This window comes from Macaca thibetana, chromosome 1 (genome assembly GCF_024542745.1).
Source record: "Macaca thibetana thibetana isolate TM-01 chromosome 1, ASM2454274v1, whole genome shotgun sequence".
Lineage (NCBI taxonomy): Eukaryota > Metazoa > Chordata > Mammalia > Primates > Cercopithecidae > Macaca > Macaca thibetana.
In genome coordinates this window covers 123,443,348-123,469,050 of record NC_065578.1, presented here as the reverse complement: position 1 = coordinate 123,469,050, position 25,703 = coordinate 123,443,348, and the positions used below count along the sequence as shown (strand labels likewise).

The 25,703-nt window shown below is 48.8% G+C and overlaps 3 protein-coding genes across 5 annotated transcripts; 1 reads left to right on the top strand and 2 right to left on the bottom strand.

Moving 5' to 3' along the window:
• The first annotated feature begins 386 nt into the window (after positions 1–386).
• CDC42SE1 (CDC42 small effector 1) lies at positions 387–7,622 on the top strand. Of its 3 annotated transcripts, none has more exons than XM_050751989.1 (6): positions 387–501; positions 3,179–3,309; positions 3,966–4,282; positions 5,149–5,259; positions 5,952–6,042; positions 6,963–7,622. In XM_050751989.1, exons 3-5 carry the CDS (start codon positions 4,229–4,231, stop codon positions 6,024–6,026), a joined length of 240 nt encoding a protein of 79 aa, XP_050607946.1. In that variant the 5' UTR covers positions 387–501; positions 3,179–3,309; positions 3,966–4,228; the 3' UTR covers positions 6,027–6,042; positions 6,963–7,622. The 3 variants fall into 3 exon arrangements, with proteins under 3 accessions (XP_050607946.1, XP_050607937.1, XP_050607928.1); XM_050751980.1 differs by having other exon boundaries at positions 3,179–3,314; XM_050751971.1 differs by lacking the exon at positions 3,179–3,309.
• Positions 7,623–9,709: 2,087 nt separating this feature from the next.
• Positions 9,710–13,875, bottom strand: C1H1orf56 (chromosome 1 C1orf56 homolog). Its single transcript, XM_050751084.1, has 2 exons — positions 11,743–13,875; positions 9,710–9,840 (listed from the first exon to the last, which is right to left on the bottom strand). The coding sequence occupies exons 1-2, from the start codon at positions 12,745–12,747 to the stop codon at positions 9,820–9,822; spliced, it is 1,026 nt and encodes a 341-aa protein (XP_050607041.1). The 5' UTR covers positions 12,748–13,875; the 3' UTR covers positions 9,710–9,819.
• BNIPL (BCL2 interacting protein like) lies at positions 12,996–25,631 on the bottom strand. The gene is made up of 9 exons (XM_050751238.1): positions 23,782–25,631; positions 23,251–23,315; positions 22,795–23,019; positions 17,426–17,608; positions 16,807–16,909; positions 16,516–16,647; positions 14,683–14,769; positions 14,401–14,499; positions 12,996–13,925 (listed from the first exon to the last, which is right to left on the bottom strand). The coding sequence occupies exons 3-9, from the start codon at positions 22,979–22,981 to the stop codon at positions 13,889–13,891; spliced, it is 828 nt and encodes a 275-aa protein (XP_050607195.1). The 5' UTR covers positions 22,982–23,019; positions 23,251–23,315; positions 23,782–25,631; the 3' UTR covers positions 12,996–13,888.
• Between the last annotated feature and the right edge of the window lie 72 nt (positions 25,632–25,703).

Below are 25,703 nucleotides of genomic sequence, written 5' to 3'. Positions count from 1 at the left end.
TAGTCCTATTCCATTTTGGGTAGAGCACAGAAGAGATTTGGGGTGGGGGGGCGTGCTTCTGCGAATCTCTGAACTTGGTTAGGTCTCGGGGTTTGGGGGGCTCCGCTTCGTTTTGCCCCGAAATGCCTGGCGCGCAAAGGGAACTTGAGATTTCAGGGGCCCCAGCTTGGGTACCAGGCCCTCATCTACGTGTCCGCATTCTCCGGTTCTCCCCTCAGGGGCGGCGGCCTTGGGGGGCTGCAGAGGCACCCTCCCACGCCTCGCACAGTGCAGTGCCTCCGCAGTCCAGAGGGGAGCTGTGCGCTCGGCTTCGAGCCGGACGGGTTTCGTAATCGCGTCGCCGCCGCTTCCGCCCTCAGCCGGCCCCACCTCTGCCGGCTCGTCCTGGGCTCCCCCACCGGGCCGCAGAGCTAGCCCGGGAAGCCCACACTGGCGGCCACGGAGCAGAGCCCCTCACCCCCGCCAGCTGTAGCTGAACGTCTGGATACCGGAGAAGAGCAGGTGAGGCCGTGCAGTTGGTCCCCCAGCCCGCCCGCCGCGCCGGCAGGGCCAGGCGGAGACACACCGGATGCGGGGTGTGGGGAAGGCGGATGTCTTGGGCTGCAGAGATGCTGGGGCGTTGGGAACGGGGTGCGCGCCCGGGGTGGCCGTCCTCATCCACCCTCCTAGGGTGCGCCGGCTGAGGCCGCTGAAGAGTAGAAGGAAAAGAAGGAACTGGAATGTTGGGGTGGGGGTGGGAAGGAGAGGGTCCGAAAGATTCCCAGGGAGGTCCCAATCCGGTTAAGGGTTGGGAAGAGCAGAGAACTTCTGGGTAGAGTTGGGTAGTAGGGGGAGACAGATATGGAATCTGAGTGATTGAATATATTTGGGGAGGGGAGGCTTAGGGCCTAGCCCTCTTTCCTCTTAAGCCCCCAGAAGACCTTTCCTGGGGAAGGGGAAGGTTGGGGCTGGGCCTGTCACTTGGCTGAAATATGGAGTCCACTCCACTTCTCCAGAGCCCCTCCGCAGCCCTCCATGTCTAGGGGTCTCCACACAGGGACCAGCTGCTGCCCTGGGCTTCTAGCCAGAATTGCCCATTCCATTCTCTCGATTCTTTCTTTCTCTCCAGCTGCTTCATGTGAGGGCTTGTCAGGCCGCGGGTTGGAGGCCTTAGGGCCAGAGGCGGTGGGACCGGGTGAACCGGTTTGGGGCCCGAATGGGACCAGAGAACTAGCCTGTACATCCTTCCTCCCTGGCACCTCTTTCCTAACCCTTCTGCTCACCTCCCAACAGCTTTGAGACCCTCAAGTCCTAGTGTGATCTTGGTGGGGGTGGGGGGTGGCTTTCCCGGTTCCATATTTCACTCTTGCCATTTGGAACTCAGAGAGGCCGAGTTCTGAGCACCAAGGACGTGGCCTTATGCGGTCTAATCCTCATCCCTCCTGTTGATTTCTCAGCCCCTTCCCTACCCACTGTGGGGTTGGATTCGGTGGCTCTTCCGCCTGGGCTGACCAGCTCAGGACTTCATTTTTCCTCAACCCACTCTCTTCTGGCTGCTTTAAAGAAGAGTGGCCGCCAGTGGCTCTTACTTCCTTTTTTGGCTTTGTTCCCATCCCCCCTTCCCTGCGCTACCATCACATTCACCCTGACCTGTCTTCACACTCTGACCCCACCCTCAAGTTTCAGAGACCCTAATGTCCTAGGGAATGGAATTTCCTGGTCACATCTCGTCATCATTGGTCATTTCATGCCAAGTCCCACACACACACTTTCCCTCCACCCAGCTCTGGTCAGGTCCCTGGAAAAGAAACAGAAATGGCCTTGTTCTCTGCACTGCCCCTTTCCCTCTCTCCTCCTCCCCCTCTCTTCTCCTCTTCGCTCCCAGCACTATCCACCTCTGTCCCTCAGCTTTGAGCAGGGCAGGAGATGTTGAGGGAGAGTCCAGTCACAGTACAGCCTGCCTGCTGGTGTTGGGGGTTTCCTCTAATTCTTCATTTTCCCCCAACCCTTACCACCTGCCACCACCACCATCAGGATAAACCCTATGACTGACTCACTGACGTCCCACTGACCACAGCTCTCCTCTCTGGACAGCTGTGTTTTAGCTTCCGCTCCTTCTGGTTACTCCTCCCTTCCAGTGGTGAGAAGGGAAGTAAGAGAAAGCCTAGCCTCCTGGGTTCTCCCTTCCCCTAGACGCTGCATTTGAGTGTTTGTGTGATCTCATCTCAAGGCTGTTAAAAAACCTCTCTTTATGTGTGTATGTGTGTTGTTGTTTTTTTTTTTTTTGTATTTGAGACAGGATCTTGCCCTGTCACCCAGGCTGGAGTGCAGTGGTGCAAACATGGCTCACTGTAGCCTCCAACTCTTGGGCTCAAGTGATCCTCCTGCCTCAGCCTCCCCAGTACCTGGGATGACAGGCGCATGCTACTACACCCTGCTATCTTGTTTTTTTGTTTTGTTTTGTTTTTTTGAGGTGGAGTTTCGCTGTTGTTGCCCAGGCTGGAGTGCAATGGCACGATCTTGGCTCACTGCAACCTCCGGTTCAAGCAATTCTCCTGCCTCAGCCTCCCAAGTAGCTGGGATTACATGCATGCGCCACCACACCCAGCTAATCTTTTATATTTTTAGCAGAGATGAGGTTTCACCATGTTGGCCATGCTGGTCTCAAACTCCTGACCTCAGGTGATCCGCCCGCCTTGGCCTCCCAAAGTGCTGGGATTATAGGCGTGAGCCACCACGCCCGGCCTATCTCTTGTTTTTAAATCAGTCTGGGGTGCCAAAGCATCAGTGTTCCTGGCCTGGAAGAAAGGGAGATTCCTGTTCATGTTAAAGTGTCGTATTTATGAAACTCCCCTTTTTGGAATCTTTGAGGTTGTCTGTACTATAGGACTGGGGAAATGCAAGTGAGTCTAAGAAGAAACCCAGATGTGTCCTACCCTGGCTGGCAGTAGTGAGAAGGGAGGAAGTTCTTCCCTGGACACTAGTACTATTGGAAAGTTCCTTGTGTCTGGTTGACTGACGAAGCTTGAGGATGGAATTGGTGAGGAGGGAGGGGAGAACAGGTCACAGCTGGAGGGGAGCCTGGGCCCTATAGGGTGTGAGGCAGAGCAGAGTGGCAGATAGGACATGTGGACGGTGGGGAAAATATTCCTCATGGGACAGAAGATACCTGGCACATGTACCCACAACCTGTACACAGATGATCTGTATTGGACACACGTGGAGATATGGCCATGCCACACATGTGCAAACAGAGGTGTACACACAGGAGTGCAGTGATACAGGACACAGATAAACAGAATGTACACAGCCTTCAGGAAGGATCTCAAGGTCAGGTAATAAAGGAATTGCTAACTGGCTTCTGGGAGGGATTGGATTTCACTGGAGGGAAATCAGGAGGAACAGCGCAGCAGAGGGGGAAAACATTTCTCATTGTAGAAAGTCTTTCCTGAGGGCCAACCTGTCAGTTAGTCTCCTAGGACCTCAGTGGTCCAGGGCTCCCCTGTTCTTAAAGAAACTCTAGCATTCAGGGCAAGGTAAGAAAAAACGCAGGGACAGGGTGGAGACCTTGTTTGTGAGAACAAAAAACCACTATTTCCTCTTCAGAGTCACTTAAATGCCCCTCCCCTTCTGCCCTAAACTCAGAGAGAAGGGAGCTGGAGCTTCTAGCACCCCAAACTTTGCTAATTTCTGCCACTGTCCTTTGGTCCTCACCCATCCTTTTAACTCTAAGTGCTTCTAGTCCCCTTCCTCTCCCTTGGTACCACCAGCCACTGCTCCTTAACCCCTTGGTGGCCTTTTGGTTCTGTTCCTTTATCTTAAGAGTCAAACTGAGGTTTGTAGTGTTTGGGAACGAGTGTTGGTGTACAGGTCTCGGGCCTCTCAGGGAGGACTGAGAAGATATAGGCTCATCAGGAGGTTTCTCAAGGATTGGGGGAGGGGGGAGATTTCTCACTGATCTTTCTTTTTACTTTCTTCTAATCCAGGGTTCCGAGTCTGAGGAAGACATAACCTTGTGCCTGCCTGCCCACCTCTCTCTCTGGTCCTGTTCATCTCTCAGGCTCTGAGACACTGACCTTCACTGCTCAGTTAAGGGTTCCAGGGATTCTACTTTCTCTGGACCCATCCAGCTGAGTGAACCCAGGGTGTTGTTATATCTGGGGAGAGTGAGGAGTGGGTTGTCCAAACACCAGAGCAAGAGCCCTTTGGGGCCTCAGACAGAGGAGTGAAGCTGGAACCATCAGGGAACATGAGTGAATTTTGGCACAAACTGGGCTGCTGTGTGGTAGAGAAACCCCAGCCGGTGAGTCTCCCCACCCCCATCCTAACCCAAAGAGCAGTCAATTACCATGTGCTGTGAGGTAGCCACACCATCTAGGATCTGCCATCTAAAAAGCACACTTCTTGCCTCCCTCTGTGTCAGGAGCTTCTATAGTCAAGCAGCTGTATATGTGGAATAAAGGGCATTGGGTGATGGAAGAAGTGAATAGTCCTAGCTATTACCTCCTGTTCCTGTCCATTCTGAGCTGGGCGGGGTTTGTAGGTGGAGCTGCATACCTGTCAGTTTTCCCCATTATTTCGTCATCAGTCAGAGGTGACTTTGACGTGTCCTTTCTTCGTCCGGTGTTCACTCTACAGGCCACTGCCCTCACTACTCTGGTTCATGTCTTCTGTGTGCTTTTGTTGTTCCAGCTTTGCCTTTCATGCCCTAGTGGTTTCCCTGTTACAATGCCACATCCCCTCTTCCCACCAGGCCCTTAGCTTTTTAGTGGTTTTTTTTTTTTTTTTTTTTTTTGAGACGGAGTCTTGCTTTGTCACCCAGGCTAGAGTGCAGTGGCCGGATCTCAGCTCACTGCAAGCTCCGCCTCCCAGGTTCACGCCATTCTCCTGGCTCAGCCTCCCGCGTAGCTGGGACTACAGGCGCCCGCCACCTCGCCCGGCTAGTTTTTTGTATGTTTTAGTAGAGACGGCGTTTCACCATGTTAGCCAGGATGGTCTCGATCTCCTGACCTCATGATCCGCCCGTCTCGGCCTCCCAAAGTGCTGGGATTACAGGCTTGAGCCACCGCGCCCGGCCTGCTTTTTAGTGGTTTTGAAGACTCTTTTCCCTTCCTCCACTCTGACTGGAGGAGGGGCCTTAAGACATGACTCCTTATCTTCTCCAAACAGAAGAAGAAGAGAAGACGGATTGACCGGACCATGATTGGGGAACCAATGAATTTTGTCCACCTGACTCACATTGGCTCTGGGGAGATGGGGGCCGGAGATGGACTTGCCATGGTAACAAGGAAATGGGGATAGGTTGATACGGGGGTGAGGTCTATAACCGTTCCTTCTTTTTGAAAGTTTAAGCTAGGGACATATGAAAATACTCAATGGGGAAGTAAAAACCTGGGATTCTAGTCCTGGTCACAAGTTGTGGAAACCTGAGACCTGGCATTTTAGGTGTCTGGGCCTAGGTTCTCTCATCTTTACAACTTAGCAGATTGTTCTTCACTGGGGTAGGGGGTATATATATCTTAATAGTTGGAGGGCTTTTTCCAAAAAGCTTGTAATCCTCCCTTCTCCTAATTAAGAGCTGCTATCTCAGTGTCAGAGTAAATCATATATTTAGGAGTGTTGGGACAGGAAAAAAGCTGAGCACCGTCATCCTAAACAATGTCTAAGATGCACTTCTGTTCCCAAAATAAGGGAAATGGGTCTAAAGATAGTCTTTTCCCAGATCCTGAAACTCAGGTATATAGGGGAGAATCCATTGTGAGGGAATATTAGTAAAAGACCCATTTTACCTCATCCTCATGAAGGCCAGTGTGAAAAGAGGCATTGAGACTCCCCTAGGAGGAATGGCAGTTAGTAGATGGCTGCTATTGTCAAGGAGATGGCATCAACCTTTTCCTTGGAGGGCACAAAGTAGAGTTCTTACTGTAGGATATGAAGACTTAGGAAGGTGTCTCACATCTGTTTTTTCACAGACAGGTGCAGTTCAGGAGCAGATGAGATCCAAGGGAAACCGAGATAGGCCATGGAGCAATTCTAGGGGCTTATAGCTCCAATAATGGAACGGTGAGTGATTAGAGAAACCCACCCTACACCTCAGCCCCCATAACAACACAACCTGATACCCTGACGCAGAACCCTGATCTCATGCAAGAAAGAAAGGTGTGGCCAGGCGTGGTGGCTCATGCCTGTAATCCCAGCACTTTGGGAGGCTAAGGTGGGTGGATCACTTGAGGCTAGGAGTTCAAGACCAGCCTGGCCAATGAGGCAAAACCCCGTCTCTACCAAAAAATACAAAAATTAGCTGGGCACAGTGGCATGCTCTTATAGTCCCATCTACCTGGGAGGCTGAGGCATGAGAATCACTTGAACCCGGGAGGTGGAGGTTACAGTGAGCTGAGATCGCGCCACTGCACTCCAGCCTGTGTGATAGAGTGAGACTCTATCTCAAAAAATAAAAAAAAAAAGAATGGGAGATAGGGAGGAATTAGAAGGGAAGATTCAAGAATGTGGGATCTAAGCTGGGCATGGTGGCTAACGCCTATAATCCCAGCACTTTGGGAGGCCGAGGTCAGCGGATGACTTGAGGTCAGGAGTTTGAGACCAGCCTGGCCAACGTGGTGAAACCCTGTGTCTACTAAAAGTACAAAAATTAGCCAGGCATGATGGCACACGCCTGTAATCCTAGTTACTCAGGCAGCTGAGGCAGGAGAATCACTTGAACTCGGGAGGTGGAGGTTGCAGTGAGCCTAGATCGTGCCACTGCACTCCAGCCTGGGCAACACAGCGAGATTGTCTCAAAAAAAAAAAAAAAAAAAAAACAACCGTAGGATATAGAAAGACTGAGAGGGTGTTGTGCAGATAGAAGTAAAGAACACACTGTGGAAACAGCTTAAAGTCTGCACTAGGTAGTGCCTTCTTCCTAAAGCCTTGGTTTTCTTTGAGGCTAATCTTTAAGAAAAAAAATTTTTTTTTTTAAATTTCAGGTTCTGCCATCTTGAAAACCCCATTCTGTTTCCAGCCCAGAAGAAATGCTGCCCCTACCAGATCCCTCCTTGAACCAGTGATCTAAGGACCCCTCTTTTCCCTATCTGCCTAACAGTGCCTCACAAGGCTTGGGGGCTGGACTCCCTCTACTCCCTCTGGCTATAGCCCCTCCTGGAGATGGGGTCAAGGCAGCAGGACTGACCAAGTGACTACTGGTTAGCCAGAGGAGCTCAGCTGAAGCCCTGGACACCCTCAGATCTGAGATAGGAGTTCTCTAGGAACCTGGAATGAGTTCCTGTCTCCTGAATGATGGTCTGGGTGCCACCTGTTTTTAAACTCTTAACCTGGAACTCCTTAAATGGGGTAGGTGGGTGAAATTATCAAAGCTGAAGCTGGCTTTGCTGAAAAGCTCCCTACCTCCCTGCCGTTCTTCCTCCTGGAATGAACTAAAGCAGATGTCAAACGGGCTGGTGGGGGTGACTACTCCCTTTTCCACTCTTTAGATTTCAAACCTTAGGCTCACAGCCCCTCAATATCTCTCTGCTAATACCAGTGTCTCTCTCTAGTTAGGCCTCTAATCAATCCTCTGTTTCTGTTTACCAGCTTCCCAGCAACTTTCCTCTTTTAAAATATTAAAAATTTAATTCAGGTTCTCTTAATTATCCCCATCCTGCTGTTGCCTCCACCCTTAACTCTATCCCTATTAGGAACCTTGTTTCCCACCGAATAAGAGTTAAGGTAAGAGATAGCTTTTCACCTGATGACATTCCATTTAAGTCTTGGGGCATTTTTCCTGCCCTCTGCCAACCTCCCTGGTGGCCCAGGTGAGAGGAGGAAGAGGGGTCTGGAGAGAAACCCAGAATGCAGCAGAACTAGGAGTAAGTCCATCTCAAGGTGAACTTCTGATCATTGAGGATGGTGAGATAAATAGGTTGAAAACAATCATCTGTGAGTTTAGGAGTCTTAAGATCCTCACAGCACGGGAGCAGGGAGAGGCTCTAGAACAAGGTTTCACAACCGAGATGCCTTTGACATTTTGGGCTGAAGTGTTCTTGGTAAAGGATACCTGTTTCCTGTTTTGTGCATTACAGGATATTTGGCAGCATCCCTGGCCCACCCTAGTTATGACAACCAAAAATGTCTCTATACATTGCCAGATTTCTCCTAGGGGGCAAAATCGCCTCCATTTGAGAACCACAGCTCTAAAGTCAAGATATTTTTCTCTGAAGTGATTTCTGCTTGGCACGCTACCCTCATCATGTTACTCATCTTAAGCCCGAGCCATGGATGAACTAGGAGCTCGTATAAATGAGGCTCAGCAGGGCTGCACATAATCTCCAAACAATTCTTTATTCAGTGTTTTGCTTGTGCTCGCGTGTTGCTGTGATGGACAGGTCCCATGCTCCTCCATTCTCGCCCTCTGGAGAAGTGGTTCCTGCAGTGTAGATATGAACAGGGTATGGTAGGATTGAGGATGGGGGAGAGAGAAGCAGTAGATACACTCCTTATCCTCCCCAAATTTTAAGCTCTATTTCTGTGCCCTAGTCCTAGAACCAGACACACATTAGACTCAGGGAGTTTTGTCTGAAGACCAGGTCCCACTGCCCCCCCCGGCTGAAGAGTCTGCTTTAGATGGGAAAACAACGTAGGAGCAGGGGTCTTTAGGCACTTTCAGTATTCTCAGGTGTTCTTTGTTCTGGCCCTTCCAGGGTAATAAGGAAGGCAGAACAAGACAGATGAGCTCCTGCCTGCTGTGAGACAAGGCTGGGGTCTCATTCCATTTGCAACAGGAAACATCCTGTTCTATGGTAGTGGGGTCAGGAAGGTAGGAACTGGTATCCATTCTGCCAATTCCACCACCCATTCAGTTTGCTTATACCTACAGAGCAGTGACTGAGGTTCTATTTTTTTTTTTTTTAATTTCCATGTATTTTCTGCCATTTTTCAGGGTCTAAGATTGGTCCTACATTCCCAATTTACTCTCAGTTCCAGTCAAGCTGGTTGCTCTGAAAGTAACCCAACTTGTTGCCCTAAAATACCTCAGTAGCCTGAGTGTTATACTAGAGATCTAAAGGGTTAACAGGATAGGGTAGAAAGATTAGAGACTCCTGGAAATCTCTGGTTACCATGATCTTCAGCCCCATTTAATACCTGTTCTTTGGACACAGTCTTTTTCCTTTGGTGCTCTCTTGCCTTTAGCTACCTTCTCTAATATGTATGCTACCATCACTAATAAAGTGATGGGAATGGGTTTGAGAGTCATAATTTATATTAAAAAGTTGTTGGACTTTTAAATACATTTTTCAAATAAAAAAATTTAAGCAAAATAGTTGCACAGTAATCACTGCAGGTGTGTGTTGGATTAAAGGATGGATGTGGCTAATGAAGATAACTCCTCCAAAGTGGCCAAGATGGAATTTTGTACCAACATTGCCCTTCTGAGGAGAGAGGGCCAAGTATTATGAAGGCAAGAAGACCAATGTCATCTTTCAAGGGCTCAACTCCTTGTTCTTCCTACTCCCTTTTCTTAGCGTTTATTTGAGATTTTTCAAGCCTGTAAAAGAAGTAGTTGTTTTAAAACAATGTTGGAAATGAGGAAAATGAGCAATATCAACATTTTATCCTGAGGGACAGGGAGTAGGGAATAAGCCAGAGGCTGCTAGTTACACAGTTCAGTCTTAGTGATGAAGAGATTTATGTCTCTCCTCCCTCAGGTACCTCTGTAAAGAAACACAAGACCAAACAATGTATTTTCCAGTTTTGTTTTTCTGTTCTGAAAATATCTAGTGGGTGCTAGGATTGAAAGGGCATGAGAGGTTGAGATGCTGATATCTCCTCATGTGGATGAAGTGGCCATTACCTCTGGTTTCTGTCTATCTGGGTAAGGAAAAAAAATAGAGAAAAAGGGAAATTACAACCACATCTATATTCTTTCCCTTCCTTGCTTCATCTCCCCCTCCCACAAACCCATATTCCCTCAACCCTATTGGCCACCCTTTACTTATTTTTGTATGCAATAATGGTACTGGGCACACAAGGAGAAACACAGAAACAAGCAAAATGACCAAGCATATGCTTTGTTTATCACCTTTCCCTCCTCAAAGTCCTATCATCCGTATCAATTGAAACCTTATCAAGTCAATCAGAACCTTTGGTAATTCTGGGTAAAGCAGAGGACTATCCTTCCTTGTCCCGGAAGGACAGTTCTCCCAGATGGTAGTGGTGAAGAGGGTTGGCACTGGTGTCAAACCTGATTTAAATCTCATGGCTCTGCCACTTACTAGCTTTGTAAACCTCAATTTCTTCATCTGAAAAGCGGGGATAATAATACCTCATAGGGTGTGAAGATCGATTCAGGTAAAGTGCACATAGTAAGACCTCAAATTTTGGCAGTTGTTGCTATTAAGCTGTATTAGGTCAAAACTATTAATTGATTAAGATCCTCCATATCTGTTAATTATCTGTGCATCAAAAAGTCTTTATGGGCTGGGCATGGTGGTTCATGTCTGTAATCCCAGAATTCTGGAAGGCCAAGGTGGGCAGATCCCTTGAGCTCAGGAGTTGGAGACCAGCCTGGGCAACATAGTGAGATCTTGTTAGCCAGGCGTGGTGCATGTCTGTAGTCCCAGCTACTCAGCAGGCTAAAGTGGGAGGATTGCGTGAGCTCAGAAGACGGAGGCTGCAGTGAGTTGTGATTGCACCACCACACTCCAGCCTGAGTGATGAGAGTAAGACCCTGTCTTGAAAAAAAAAAATCTTATGGCCAGGGGCACAGTAGCTCATGCCTGTAATCCCAGCACTTTGGAAGGCTGAGGCAGGAGAATTGCTTGAGCCCAGGAGTTCAAGACCATCCTGGGCAATATAGCGAGACTTTGTAAAAAAAAGAAAGAATTTCCAGGGCTAGGCTCAGTGGCTCATGCCTATAATCCCAGCATTTTGGGAGGCCGAGGCAGGTGGATCACTTGAAGTCAGGAGTTCTAGACCAGCCTGGCCAACATGGTAAAACCCCATCTCTACTAAACAAAAACAAAAACAAAATTAGCTGGGTGTGGTAGTGGGTGAGTGCCTATAATCCCAGCTAGTCAAGAGGCTGAGGCAGGAGAATTGCTTGAACCTGGGAGGCAGAGGTTGCAGTGAGCCAAGATCATGCCATTGCACTCCAGCCTTGGCAATAAGAGTGAAACTCTGTCTTTAAAAAAAAGTATTTCCAATCTTAACTATTAACTATTTGGTCACTAATCACCTAATGAGCAGTAAGACATTTTACCTAATGACCAAGCAGTAGTTGCTCAATAAATAATAGGTGGAATCAGCTGGGTGTGGTGGCTTAAGCCTGTAATCCCAGCACTTTGGAAGGCTGAGACGGGCGGATCACGAGGTCAGGAGATCGAGACCATCCTGGCGAACACGGTGAAACCCCGTCTCTACTAAAAAAATACAGAAAACTAGCCGGGCGAGGTGGCGGGCGCCTGTAATCCCAGCTACTCGGGAGGCTGAGGCAGGAGAATGGCGTAAACCCTAGAGGCGGAGCTTGCAGTGAGCTGAGATCCGGCCACTGCACTCCAGCCTGGGTGACAGAGCAAGACTCCGTCTCAAAAAAAAAAAAAGGTGGAATCAATGGCTAACATTGTGAATAACCAATGCATGTTATGAATCAATAACCAGGTAAGTCAGTAACAGTTCATGTAAGCAACACTGGCTGGCTTAGCAACTGGGTTTTAGATATCAAGACTTTTCAGACCCATCATCAAAGACTCTGGCTTATCACCAAACACTTACTGGTTGCATCTCTGTGAACACTGAAGAGAGGCTATTCCAAATATCCTCCAGGCCAATCCTGACCTGTTTCCAAAAAGCCAGGGCTGGGCAGGGGCTGGTGGGTGGCAGGCTGGGACTGCTTCTGAGGTGGATGGTGGGGAAGGGGGTAGTGGTGGCCCTGGTACTGGTGGTGCTCTGAGAGGCACAGTTGGTGTCAGTACAGAGACTTGTGTCCAGGGGGCACTCTTCCCGAAGTCGGTTGCAGGGACATTGTTGGTAGGTGCAAGGCTTGTGCTCCGTGCGGAGTTGGCTCAGCGCCCCAACTCTAAGGCGCCCGGAAAGGCCGTGCAGCTTCCCAGACCGGCTCCGGCTCATGGTGCCCGACTTGCAGTGGCAGTGCCACGGACCCCAGGGCATCAGCACCAGTCGCAGATCCTCAGGAGGTGGCATGGCTGTAGATGAGGGTGACGGCCACCGGCTCGGGGTAGACCCGGGTGTGGACCACTGGCTCAGGGTGGCCTCCGAGCCTGGCGGGTCCTCAGTAGACCTCCCGGGGGAGTGCGGCAGGCTTGAAGTCATCCTGATTTCAGGCTCCTGACTATTGGCTATAAACCTCGTGCTGGAACTCCCCGCTGTACTGGGAGTCACACTGGGAAGCTCTCTGCTGGTGTTATCCTTTCCGGCATTAATCACAACCCCCTCTTCCGAAGACCCATCCTCCTCGTTAATGGTGGACGACCGGCTAAAGCCGGTGGACACCGTGGCGGCCAAGAGCTCTGCAGCCGCCGGTCCAGCCAGGCGGTCGGCGTCGGCCATGGCATCATTATCGTCCTCTAGGATTATCCTCGTCTTCCGGGGAAGAACAGGCCGGGCGGTGCTCCGGTAGCTGCGGGTCCTGGGGCCCGCAGAGCGTAAACTGATCCTCTGCATTGCGGTCGGAGTCTGGGTCAGGCCTTGGGCCCCCGCCGCCCGGGGACCCAGACTCAGCAGCAGGACCCACAGCAGCGCGCCGGCGGCGGGGACCATGGGGCTGGGCTCTTGGGGTTGGGAGGGAGGCCACTGAGGCAGGCCCTGCCTCCTACCTTCGCTCCCTCCCTTCCGCTCTAGACCCACTGGGTCGTTTGAACCGAGGCCCGCGGGGAAGGGGGTGGGGTTCGACGCGCAGGCGCCCGCGCACCGCGCGGGGTGCTCCTAAGGAATCTCTGCGGCAAGAACTCTGCCAGAACCGAAAGAAGGTTTGGGATGCAAGGGGTGGTGAAAGAGTCGTTCACTTCTTTGGAGTAGAGCTTAAATGTCTCATCGCAGTTTATTAGTCTCTACAGTTCTAAATTTACTAAAGCGCAAAATACAGGTTTTGAAAGCACTCCTTCCCAGGCTCACAGGCAGCAGACATGACTTAGAAGGAAAAGGGCATACAGGGGTTCTTCAAGATTTAAGGAGCTGACTCTCCTGGCTCCCAGCAGGCAGGCTGGCTGTCAGGTAAGCCTCTTCCATCCAAGGTGGAAGGATCACAGCCCCTCCACTTAGAGAGGAGGAAAATGAGGACCCAAAAAGATGATTTGCCCAAGGTTCTACAGCTAAAGTAGGATTAAAACCCAGAGCTCTGGCCGGGCGCAGTGGCTCACACCTGTAATCTCTGCACTTTGGGAGGCTGAGGCGGGCAGATCACGAGGTCAAGAGATCAAGACCATCCTGGCCAACAAGGTGAAACCCTGTCTGTACTAAAAATACAAAAAAATTAATTGGGCGTGGTGTGTGCCTGTAGTCTCAGCTACTCGGGATGCTGAGGCAGAAGAATGGCTCGAACCAGGAGACAGAGGTTGCAGTGAGCCAAGATGGCGTCACTGCACTCCAGCTTGGCCACAGAGCCGGACTCCAACTCAAAAAACAAAACAACCCCAGAGCTCTGCATATCCCATACAAAATGACCCTACATTCAGCCTTCCGCCCCAACAACTGGAATGAAAGTCACCCAGCAGACCAGCTTCCCAGTCTCAAAGCCCTGCTGAAGGCAGGGTCATGCAAAGGACAAAATCCCACTGAGAAGTGAAGATCCAGTGGTACTGAGATTGGGGATAAGATGATTTACAAAACAGCTCAGATGTTTCAGGGATTCAGGTGTAGGCAGATCACTAACTGGTTCTAAGGCCTTTTATCCAGTCCTGTGTTAGGTCCCTCCTGAGCCATGGAGATCCCGGTCCAGCCTAGGAGAGGGAGGGGAGACGAGAGGAGAGAAGAGGTTCAGGGGCAGGACTTGGGTTTTACTTTCTGGTTTGGGGAGACAAGCCAGGTGAACTGGAAGGGCTAGATGATTGGGTTGAGTCATCATTTAGCACTTTTGCTCCCTAATGCCCTCTCCCCCACTGGATATCATCTGTTCACTTCCAACACATCTCTTCCTAATTTCTAGGGCCAGTCGGAATCTCCTCTGCACTGTGATTATTCCTTATTGCCTCTGCACTTATATATATAGGTTTTTTTTTCATTTATTCTTGTTGGATGCAATAGTGTCCTTCATTTCTTCTCTGGGTGTGTGCAGTTTCCCCATATATATTAAAGCACCCAAAAGCAGGGCCTCTGTCTTTTCGTTCTTTTGTATGTCCCCCAAGGCATTAAAAAAGTAGGGATTGGCTTTACACATCCCACCCCCAAAGCTTTATCCTTAAGTGTGAAACTCACTGTCTGACAGCTTCAGGGATGTGGACTTGATCCAGGGATACGAGTTGCGCCAGCTCCCCCAGGCTGTCCAGAAAACGGATTTTTCGTGTGAATTTGGAACTGAAAAGAGAGAATAAACCAACTGTGTTTTGTATTGGGAGAAGGGTTCCCAAAAATCCTTGCAAAGAAAAATGTAGAAGTAGAGTGGTTAAGGCTAGAAAGAATCAAGGTGGAGAAAGATCTTAATCTTGATTTTGAAAATGGGGGGAAGGAGAAGGGAGTCCTTGTTCCTAGAACTAGTACCTGATGAAGGGCCGAAGCAGTGCCAGAAATGCCTTCACATACCATGTAGCATGGACAACCACCAGGGCTCGCAGGTTTTTCCGTAGCCTGAAAAACAACAGGAGATCATCCTATTTCTTCTTCCACCTTTATGTGTGAAGATCAAGTGGAACTGTTTTCTGTACTGTAACTTCCTTCACTTCTCTAGTTTCTAGATTTATCTGGTACTTGGGTCTAATCCCCATTCCGTCAGCTGTAATCTCAGCTCCGCCCATCTTATTTAGCCCTCCATGATCCTCACTTTTAAAAAACTCTCCTTTCAGATTTTTTTTTTTTTTTTTTTTTGAGACGGAATCTCGCTCTGTCGCCAGGCTGGAGTGCAGTGGTGCGATCTCGGCTCACTGCAACCCTCCACCTTCCGGTTTCAATCAATTCTTCTGCCTCAGCCTCCCAAGAAGCTGGGATTATAGGCACATGCCACCATGCCCAGCTAATTTTTATATATTTTTAGTAGAGATGGTGACTTGTCACTATGTTGGCCAGGCTGGTCTTGAACTCCTCACCTTGTGATCCGCCCACCTCGGCCTTCCAAAGTGCTGGGATTACAGACATGAGCCACCGCGCCCAGCCACCTGGTCTTTTTCTGCTCCATTTCCCTCTTGTGCCCTACCCTTGCGTAAGTTCCTTTTGCATGCTTTTGCATTGCTCCATGACCAAGATTACTTATAAAACTCTAGGTGGAAGAAGACCAGCAAGGACAAAAAAAGGAAAGGGGGCAAGAAGAGAAAAGTGAGCAAAGGGAGATGGGGGAAACAAAAGGGGAAAAAAAAATCCTGAGAAGGAAAAGAAGACATAGGGCCAGGGACAGTGTCTCACGCCTGTAATCCCAGCACTTTGGGAGGCTGAGGCAGGCAGATCACCTGAGCTCAGGAGTTCAAGACTGGCCTGAGAAACATGGCAAAACCCTGTCTCTAACAACAACAACAACAAAATACAAAAATTAGCTAGGCATGGTGGTGGCGCATGCCTGTACTCCCAGCTACTTGGAAGGCTGAGGTGGGAGAGTGGCTTGAGCCAGGGAGGCAGAGGTTCCAGTGAGCCATGATCGCACCACTGCACTACAGCCTGGTGACAGAGAAGACACATAGGTCAGTGAGGAAGGCAGAGAAGAAGATAATGGAGGTATGGAAAGGGAAATAAATAGCAAGACTGAGAGAAGAGAAGAGTGCTTCCTGTGTGCCAGGCAATATGCCACACTAATTTAATTGCTTTTCACAAATACCCAGTGGCAAAAGTATAATCATTGCCATTTTACAGATAAAGAAGCTAAAGTGGCCAGGTGCAGTGCCTCATGCCTATAATCCCAGCACTTTGGGAGGTGGAGGCGGGCAGATCACTTGAGCTCAGGAGTTTGAGATCAGCCTGGGCAAAATGGTGAAACTCCATCTCTACAAAAAATACAAAAGTTAGCCGAGCATGGTGGCCCATGCCTGTAGTCCCAGTTACTTGGGAGGCTGAGGTGGGAGGATCGCTTGAGCCTGGCAGTCAGAGGTGGCAATGAGCCGAGATCATGCCACTGTACTCCAGTCTGGATAACACAGCCAGCTGAAGCTGAAGCCCAGGGAGGTTAAGTGACTTGTCCAAAGCCATATAGCTAGTAAATGGTAATGTGGTAATGGCAAGATTTGAAGCTAGATTTCCCTGACTCCAGGAGAGGACAGAAGACAAAAGAGCTGGGAAAGGAATGTGGAAGGACAAAGACAATAGGAAAGGACTAAATGGAAGAAGAAATAATAGAAAGGTGGGAAAAAAAGATGAGATAGACAGTTGTAGCCCTCTCATCCCAGGTCTCACCGCCGATCCAGGGTACGGTAACACTGGCGTATCCAGCTCAGAGGTGGAACTTGGGCCCTGCTTGTGCCTCCACTCAAATGAACAAGCAGGTAATTTTCAGCTACTAGCAGCTCCAGAGTTCCCACCATATACCTGGGGGGATGAAATTGCAGGGAAGGTATCTGTTGGGGGTTTCAGGGAGTGAGAGGAACATTACTGTACTCTCCCATCAGCTACTGATCTTTGAAGGAGTTCTTTTTCACTTTTCCCTCCCTAACACTGCCCTGTAGCCCTTCAGGCCTTCCACCTCACCTAAACAAGTGTTCCATGACATAGGTGTAGTTGGGGATGCTGCTTCTAGGTAGATAACAGGAAGCAAAAAGGATGACAGCATTGAGGCCATCACCGTGGTAACCTGGAGAGTATAAGGGGAAAATTCATTTGGTCAACAAATATGTATTGATAGATAGTATATCTGTTTAAATTGAGGGACTCTGAGGGTCTTTGGAAGTTACAGGATAGATTTTGGATCCAATGACTGAGTCTCCAGCTTAGGCATTTTATTAAGAAGCCATAGCTCAGGCCGGGCGCGGTGGCTCAAGCCTGTAATCCCAGCACTTTGGGAGGCCGAGACGGGCGGATCACGAGGTCAGGAGATCGAGACCATCCTGGGTAACACAGTGAAACCCCGTCTCTACTAAAAATACAAAAACTTAGCTGGGCGAGGTGGCAGGCGCCTGTAGTCCCAGCTACTCGGGAGGCTGAGGCAGGAGAATGGCGTGAACCCGGGAGGCGGAGCTTGCAGTGAGCTGAGATCCGGCCACTGCACTCCAGCCTGGGTGACAGAGCGAGACTCCGTCTCAAAAAAAAAAAAAAAAAAAAAAAAAAAAAGAAGCCATAGCTCTTACCCTCCATTTATGCTAGCCATTACCTCCATGAGACAGGACTTTCTTATAGGGCTCAATGACAGTCATGTCTACGCGCTGCTCCCGTGGTCCGATTCGGAACACCCTCCAGTGACGTCCATCTTCTCCAGCCACATCCCACATACAACCTCGGCCCAGCCTTTCAGCTGCCTCACTGGCACCCAGACCCTCTGCCCGGGGTAGTTCATCTAAAAGAGAGGGATGGGGAAGGATCAGGCGATTTTCTACCTTCAGTTTTTTGTAACTTCCTCAGATTCCTAGTTTGTTACCCTAATCTGTCATTCCTCGATTTTTTCCTTGATTTTTTTTTTTTTCCTTTTTTTTGAGACAGAGTCTCACTCTGCCACTCAGGCTGGAGTGCAGTGGTGCAATCTCAGCTCACTGCAACCTCCGCCTCCCAGGCTCAAGTGATCCTCCCACCTCAGCCTCCTGAGTAGCTGGGACCACAAGCACATGCCACCACGTTCAGCTAATTTTTTGGTAGAGATGGGGTTGTACCATGTTGCCCAGGTTGGTCTCAAATTCCTGAGCTCAAGCGATCTACCTACCTTGGCCTCCCAAAGTGCTGGGATTACAGGCATGAGTCACTGCATCTGGCCTTTTCCTTGACTCTTTAGCCCTGTTTTGTCCCATCAACCCAATATCTTGCTGGTTTCTTTCTCCTGTGACTCACTATCCTCACCTTTTAACTAGATGATGGACTTAGGATGACCTTGCACTATGACCCTTAGCAGTATCAGGTATTTTTTGAGATTCTTTTCTTTTCTTTCCTTTCCTTTTTTTTTTTTGAGACAGTATCTCATTCTGTCACCCAGGCTGGAGTGCAGTGGCGCAATCTTGGCTCACTGCAAACTCCGCCTCCCGATTCATGCCATTCTGCTGCCTCAGCCTCCCGAGTAGCTGGGACTACAGGCACCTGCCACCACGCCCAGCTAATTTTTTTTTGTATTTTAGTAGAGACGGGGTTTCACTGTGTTAGCCAGGATGGTCTCGATCTCCTGACCTCGTGATCCACCCGCCTCGGCCTCCCAAAGTGCTGGGATTATAGGCATGAGCCACTGAGCCTGGCTGAGATTCTTTCTTTCTTTAAATGATTTTCCCTAGATGAGCTCATCTAGTCCCATGTCTTCAGTTCCACCAGTAAGGAAATGATGTCTGTAATCCCAAATTTGCCTCTCTAACCCAGGCTTTTTTTTTTTTTTTTTTTTTTTGAGAAAGAGTCTTACTCTGTAGCCCACGCTGGAGTGCAGTGGCACAATCTCAGCTCACTGCAACCTCCACTTCCTGGGCTCAAGCGATTCTCTAGCCTCAGGCTCCTGTGTAGCTGGGACCACAGGCACGCACCACCATGCCCAGCTAATTTTTGTATTTTTTGTAGAAACAGAGTTTTGCCATGTTGCCTAGGCTGGTCTTGAACTCCTGAGTTCAAAGCAATCAGCCCACCTTGGCCTCCCAAAGTGCTGGGATTACAGGCATGAGCTACCACACCCAGCCTGTAACCCAGGCTTCTGTTCTAACTCTAGCCATATCCCTAAATGCAGTGAGCCTATATTGCACCACTTTACTCCAGCCTGGGCAACAGGGCAAGACTCTGTATCAAAAACGAAAACAAAAACAAAAACATCTTCACTTGGTGTCTCCTTGTCATCAACAAATCACCAGATTCAAAAGGGAACTCAAGGCTGTGCTCAGTGGCTCGTTCCTGTAATCCCAGCACTTTGGGAGGCCAAGGCAGGAAGACTGCTTGAAGCCAGGAGTTTGAGACCGGCCTGGGCAACAAAGTGAGACCTCATCTTTACAAAAAATTTTAAAAAATAATAAAATTACAAATTACAAAACAATAACAACAAAAAAAAAAAAATGGAACTCATAATCATTCTCTTCTGCTTTGGAGGGCCAAGGTGGGAGGATCACTTGTGCCCAGGAATTCAAGGCTTCAGTGGGCTATGATCATACCACTGCACTCTAGCCTGGGTGACAGAGTAAGACTTTGTCTCTAAAAAAATACTAATAATACAGCCTGGGCAACAAGAGCGAGACTGTCTCAAAAATAATAATAATAATAATAATAATAAATAAATCATTCTTCTTATTCTCCCTCATATTTCCTATTTCCTTTTTTTTTTTTTTTTCTGAGATGGAGTCTTGCTCTGTTGCCCAGGCTGGAGTGCAGTGGTGCGATCTTGGCTCACTGCAACCTCCACCTCCCAGGTTCAAGTGATTCTCCTGCCTCAGTCTCCTGAGTAGCTGGGACTACAGGTGCATGCCACCCCAGCTAACAAATTTTTTGTATTTTTAGTAGAGACAAGGTTTTGCCTTGTTGGCCAGGCTTGTCTCGAACTCCTGACCTCAGGTGATCCACCTGCTTTGGCCTCCCAAAGTGCTAGGATTACAGGCATGAACCACCATGCCCGGCCATATTTCCTATATTGATGAATGACTCAATCCATCTAGCTGCCTGAATGAGAAAACTGTATTATTATTATTATTGTTGTTGTTGTTTTCTTTTAGAGACAGGGACTCACTCTGCTACCCAAGCTGGAGTACAGTGGCTCGACCTTTGCTCACTGCAGCTTTGACCTCCTGGGCTCAAGTGATACTCCCACCCCAGCTTCCCAAGCAGCTAGGGCTATGGGTACACATCAGCATACCTGGCTAGTGAGAAAACTGCATGTCATGTGAAACTCTTTCTTCTCTATCAGCCCTGAAATCAACTGGACTCCAGATTGTCTTCCATCTATCTCTATGATATTCTTTCATCATCCTTTCCATACTGCTATCCTGGTTTGTGTTCTTAGTATTTCTCACCTGGCCTTGGTACTAGCCTCCTGACTGCTTTCCCTGCCTCTACTCTGTTTTTTTCCAATCCACTCTCTATACCACTGCTAGAGCAAGTTTTCCTGTCTTCTCTACCTTTTTTTTTTTGAGACAGGGTCTTACTCTGTCTTCTAGGCTGGAGTGGAGTGGCATGATCTTGGCTTACTGCAACTTCGACTTCCCAGGCTCAGGTGATCCTCCCACCTCAGCCTCCCGAGTAGCTGGGACTACAGATGTGTGCCACAAAGCCCGGCCAATTAAAAAAAATTTTTTTTTCGTAGAAATAGGGTTTCACTTTGTTGCCCAGGTTGGTCCCAACTTCTGGGCTCAGGTGATCTGCCCTCCTCAGCCTCCCAAAGTGTTGGGATTACAGGTGTGAACCACTGCACCCAGCCTCTTTAGCTTTTTATTCAAATGATAATATATTATACCCACCATTCTGCATGATCTTTCCATAGCAAGAAAGAGCTGCTTTTTTTTTTTTTTTTTTTTTTTTTTGAGACGGAGTTTTGCTTGTCGCCCAGGCTGGAGTACAATGGCGCGATCTTGGCTCACCGCAACCTCTGCTCCCGGGTTCAAGCGATTCTCCTGCCTCAGCCTCCCAAGTAGGTGGGATTACAGGTGTGTGCCACCATGCCCAGCTAATTCTGTATTTTTAGTAGAGATGGGGTTTCTCCATGTTAGTCAGGCTGGTCTCGAACTCCTGACCGCAGGTGATCCAACCGCCTCAGCCTACCAAAGTGCTGGGATTACAGGCGTGAGCCACTGCTCCCGGCCTAAGAACTGCTTCATTTTAAAAAATAGTTGCATAGCCAGGCACAGTGGCTAAGGCCCATAATCCCAACACTTTGGGAGACTGAGGCAGGAGGATTGCTTGAGGCCAGGAGTTCAAGACCAGCCTGGGCAAAGTAGCAAGACCCTGTCTCTACAAAAATATATAAAAATCAGCCAGGTGTGGTGGCATGTGCCTATAGTCCCAGATACTTGGGTGGCTGAGGCAGGAGGATTGCTTGAGCCTAGGAGGTTGAGGCTGCAGTGAGCCAAGATCGTGCATTGCACTCCAGACTGGGCAACAGAGTAAGACTGTCTCAAAAACAAAATGTTGCCTAGTATTTAGTATTCCACTGGATGGATGCACCATAACATACGTAATATCTTACTGCTGGATCTTTAGGTTGTTTCCAATCTTTTCAGAGTCATTAAATTTGATCATGTTACTCCTTTCATTAAAACCTTACTGGGCCAGGCATGTGGCTCACACCTGTAATCCCAGCACATTGGGAGGCCAAGGCAGGCAGATCACTTGAGGCCAGGAGCTCAAGATCAGCCTGGCCAACATGGTGAAACCCCATCTCTACTAAAAATATAAAAATTAGCCAGATGTGGTAGTGCATGTCTGTAATCCCAGCTACTCAGGAGGCTGAGGAACAAGAATCACTTGAACCTGGGAAGCAGAGGTTGCAGTGAGCCTATATTGCACCACTTTATTCCAGCCTGGGCAACAGGGCAAGACTCTGTATCAAAAACAAAACACAAAAAAACTTATCATGACTCCCTATTGTCTACAAGATAAAACCTAAACTCCTTAGCATGGCAGCAAGGGCCTCCATGATGTGACCTTTGTCTACTTAACCCAGCAGCACTATCTTTTGTCATTCTCTCTTCACCTCCCAGCCCTTCATATTAAAATAGTCATGCTCATACTTTGAACTCACCAACATGCCATGCTATTGCTTGAGTTGCTTCTGCTTCTTTTCCTTAGAATGCCCTCTCTCCAACTACCTGATAAATGTCAGCTTCAGCTTTCAACACTTAGCTCAGAATCATCTCCTTCATGAAGCCTTTCCTAACATCTCTCAGGTAGAACTGACTTTTCCTTCTCCCTGTCTACACTGTACCCTACACATGTATAGATCATAACCTTTAACTGCATTTTTTTTTTTTTTTTGAGATGGAGTCTTGCTCTGTCGCCCAGGCTGGAGTGCAGTGGCACCATCTCGGCTCACTGCAGGCTCCACTCCTGAGTTCACGCCATTCTCCTGCCTCAGCCTCCCGAGTAGCTGGGACTACCGGCTCCCGCCACCACGCCCAGCTAATTTTTTGTATTTTTCGTAGAGACAGGGTTTCACCGTGTTAGCCAGGATGGTCTCGATCTCCTGACCTCGTGATCCACCTGCCTCGGCCTCCCAAAGTGCTGGGATTACAGGTGTGAGCCACCGCGCCCGGCTCCTGCAATTATTTTTATATATGTTTGTTTCCTACTAAGCAGGGAATTACCTGTAGGGCCTCTCTTTATAACCCCAGTCCTATACATGATAGTATATAACAGGCATTCTATTAAATTTTCCTTAATAAACAAAGGGCTCCCCTCCCCCTCTACTGACTACTCTCACATTGGACCTATAAGCCCTACTGTTCCATTTGAGGAAACTAATTTTGCTGGCTGCAGCCCTTGGTCCCACCTTATTAGTTCTAACTGCAATCCCATTAAGTCCATCCTGATCCTTTAGCTCTAGCCTCTACTTCTACCAGCTGAGTCCTCTGGTTTGTTTCCCACCTTCCCATTCAAATTCATGTCCACTGTCCAGCTGCTCCGAGTCTGAAGGTGTCTCCAATTCGTCTACCTCCAGGTCAGAACTTCCATCAGGAGAGGAAGGCGTAGACTGGGTGGGCGAAGCTCCATCATTTCCAGGCCCCTTAGTCAGACTCAGCCGCAACTCTGGGGCAGAAAGACGCTTGCGCATGGGGCGCTGGCCACACAGGGCTAAAGTGCTGGGGGTACCTGCAGTTGGAGAAAGGGGGAAAAAGAGAACCAAGATGGGTGTGTGCGTTGGAGGGCCGAGAGGGCTAGAATTCCTGTATGTGAAAGTGATAATATCGGTTGAACGCTGAAGAAGGACTGACGCAGGGGAGATTTGGGGAAGGGGAAATGGAACTGTAAAAGGATAGAGGTGGTATAGCCCTTTACTGGACTGGAATCAAGAACTTGAGGCCTGGTTTCTACTTGACCTACCTGCCTGTGAATCTCCTTTAGGGTCTCCAGGATCTTCAGAAGGGTCAACCTCCTCAGGAAGCAATCTAGAGGGGAAGAGATTAAAAGGCGGCAGAGATATACACCAAAGGCATCAAGCCAGGACTCAATATATAGGTTCTCTCTCCCCACCATGATTTTATCACCTATGCTTTCTTTTTTTTTAATTGTTTTTTGAGACAGGGTCTCACTGTGTTGCCCAGGCTGGAATGCAGTGTCACAATCATAGCTCACCGCAGCCTCTACCTCCAGAGCTCAAGCAATCCTCCCACCTCAGCCTCCCGAGTAGCTGGGACTACAGGTATGCACCACCACACCTGGCTAAATTTTATATTTTTGTAGAGATGGGGTTATGCCATGTTGCTCAGAGAAGTCTTGAACTTCTGAGCTCAAGTGATCCACCTGCCTCGGCCACCCAAAGTGCTGGGATTACAGCCATGAGCTGCTGCGCCATCCCCTCCGTCCATTCGTGACCATCCCTCCCTTCTCCCAGCTGCCCTCACACATCCTCACCTAGGGAATTCTTCATCCTGCCATTCCTCCTTCAGCTCCAATTCCCCATGTCTCAGGGCTGCTTCTAGTTCTGGGGCTTCTGCAATCTCCCTGACCCTAAGACAGCCCCCCAAGAAGAAAAGATTAAGGGAATTGAATAGTAGGTAAGAATAACTGAAATGAAGAACAGTAATTGAGATACAGAGCAGAGGGCAGGCCTTCAAAAGAACTTAGATCTCTTGCCTCCTATACAGATGTTTCTCTTACCTTCACCACTTGCTAGAAGTAGATTACCTGCTTGTTGGGTTTGAGAGCAGAGGAAAGATGGAATGTAAAGTTAATCATATTTACCTCTATAGCAATTGCTCCACCTACGAAGTTGGGGTTAGAGATATCCCACATTACAATGGGCTGGAACCCAGCTAGACCCACCCAGCTATCACTGAGCGAAGTCAGGAAGACGGCACCTAGTCAGGCCTGCCTTTCCTCCACCCAGCTGGGGAGTGGCTAAGGGAAAACATGGCATAGGTGGAGGGGTGGAGGAAGAAGGTAAGGAGACGGATTTGCCACAACGAGAACCTGGACCTAAACTCAGTTCTGGTTCAGCTTTCCTAATGGCCATTCTGGAGGGTGAGGGTTAGAAAACAAAGAACACAGGCAGATTTATCAGATACAACATATTATAGAAACTTCCTTTATTTTTAAACCAGGGAATGATCCTGGAATCCCCTGTTCCCCAGATCCATACCATACTGACATTTCCTACCTACAACCACTCTCATCCCTTCTCTGCAAATTCTCTTACAGTCTTGTCTCCTTGAGGAACCCGAGATTTGACCCAGTAAGAGCTGGGTGGTGGGGAAGTCTCTCAGGACTATTTATTCCCTGTTACCAATCAAGTGAGCCAGGATCTTACTTACCCAACATCTGTCTTTTTTCCTGCCTCTTGTATAGTTCCCATCTTCACAAGTCTTCCTGCCTCCTTCTTTAAACACCTAGGAGTTGTTGGGGAGCTGGTTGTCCCAGCCCCCAACACTTCTTTACCTCTTTTCTGTCTCAGCTGTTGTAGTTCTTGCCTCCAAGGAGGGAGGTGTGGAGGGGAGGTAACCTCATCTTCAAACAGGTTTTGCCACCTCCTCTCCCCAGGAGCAGGTTTGCCCAAAAGAAAAACCCTGCCTCCTGTGAGGGGGCGGATTTTGGGGAGGAGAGTGCATTTTCTAGGGGGGGCCAGTCTTGGGTGAGTCTAGGAAAGCAATTGTTCTCCTTTCCAGACGCCATATATCCCTCTCAAAGTTGCTCTTTACACAAACAAGCAAAAAACCAGTAGGAACCGTTGTGTTTCTGGCTGGGTGTGGTGGCTCATGCCTGTAATCCCAACACTTCAGGAGGCTGAGGCGGGCGGATCACCTGAGGTCAGGAGTTTGAGACCAGCCTGACCAACATGGAGAAACCCCGTCTCTACTAGAAATTTAAAAAAAAAAAAAAAAATTATCCAGGCATGGTGGCGCATGCCTGCAATCCCAGCTGCTCGGAAGGCTGAGGCAGGAGAATCACTTGAACCTGGGAGGCGGAGGTTGCAGTGGGCCGAGATTGCGCCATTGCACTGCAACCAGGGCAACAAGAGCGAAACTCCGTCTCAAAAAAAAAAAAAAAAAAAAGAAAAAAAAAGAAAAAGAAACCATTGTGTGTGTTTCTAAGATTATGTTATCTTGGGTCTACTTTTCAAGCATAAGGAAAACTGGGGAAACGGAAGCATGTTATAAGGAGGTTTCTGGGAGAATAAACAAGTTGAACGGGAGGCTGAGGATGAGGGGAGACAAAAGCCTGTTGCTCCTTATTCCCAAAAAGAGTCAACAGAAAGAAGACATTAAGTACAGTAGGAAGAAGGGAGATGAATTTTGAGGAGACTGAAACAATTATCAGAGAAAGGCCTGAATACACTT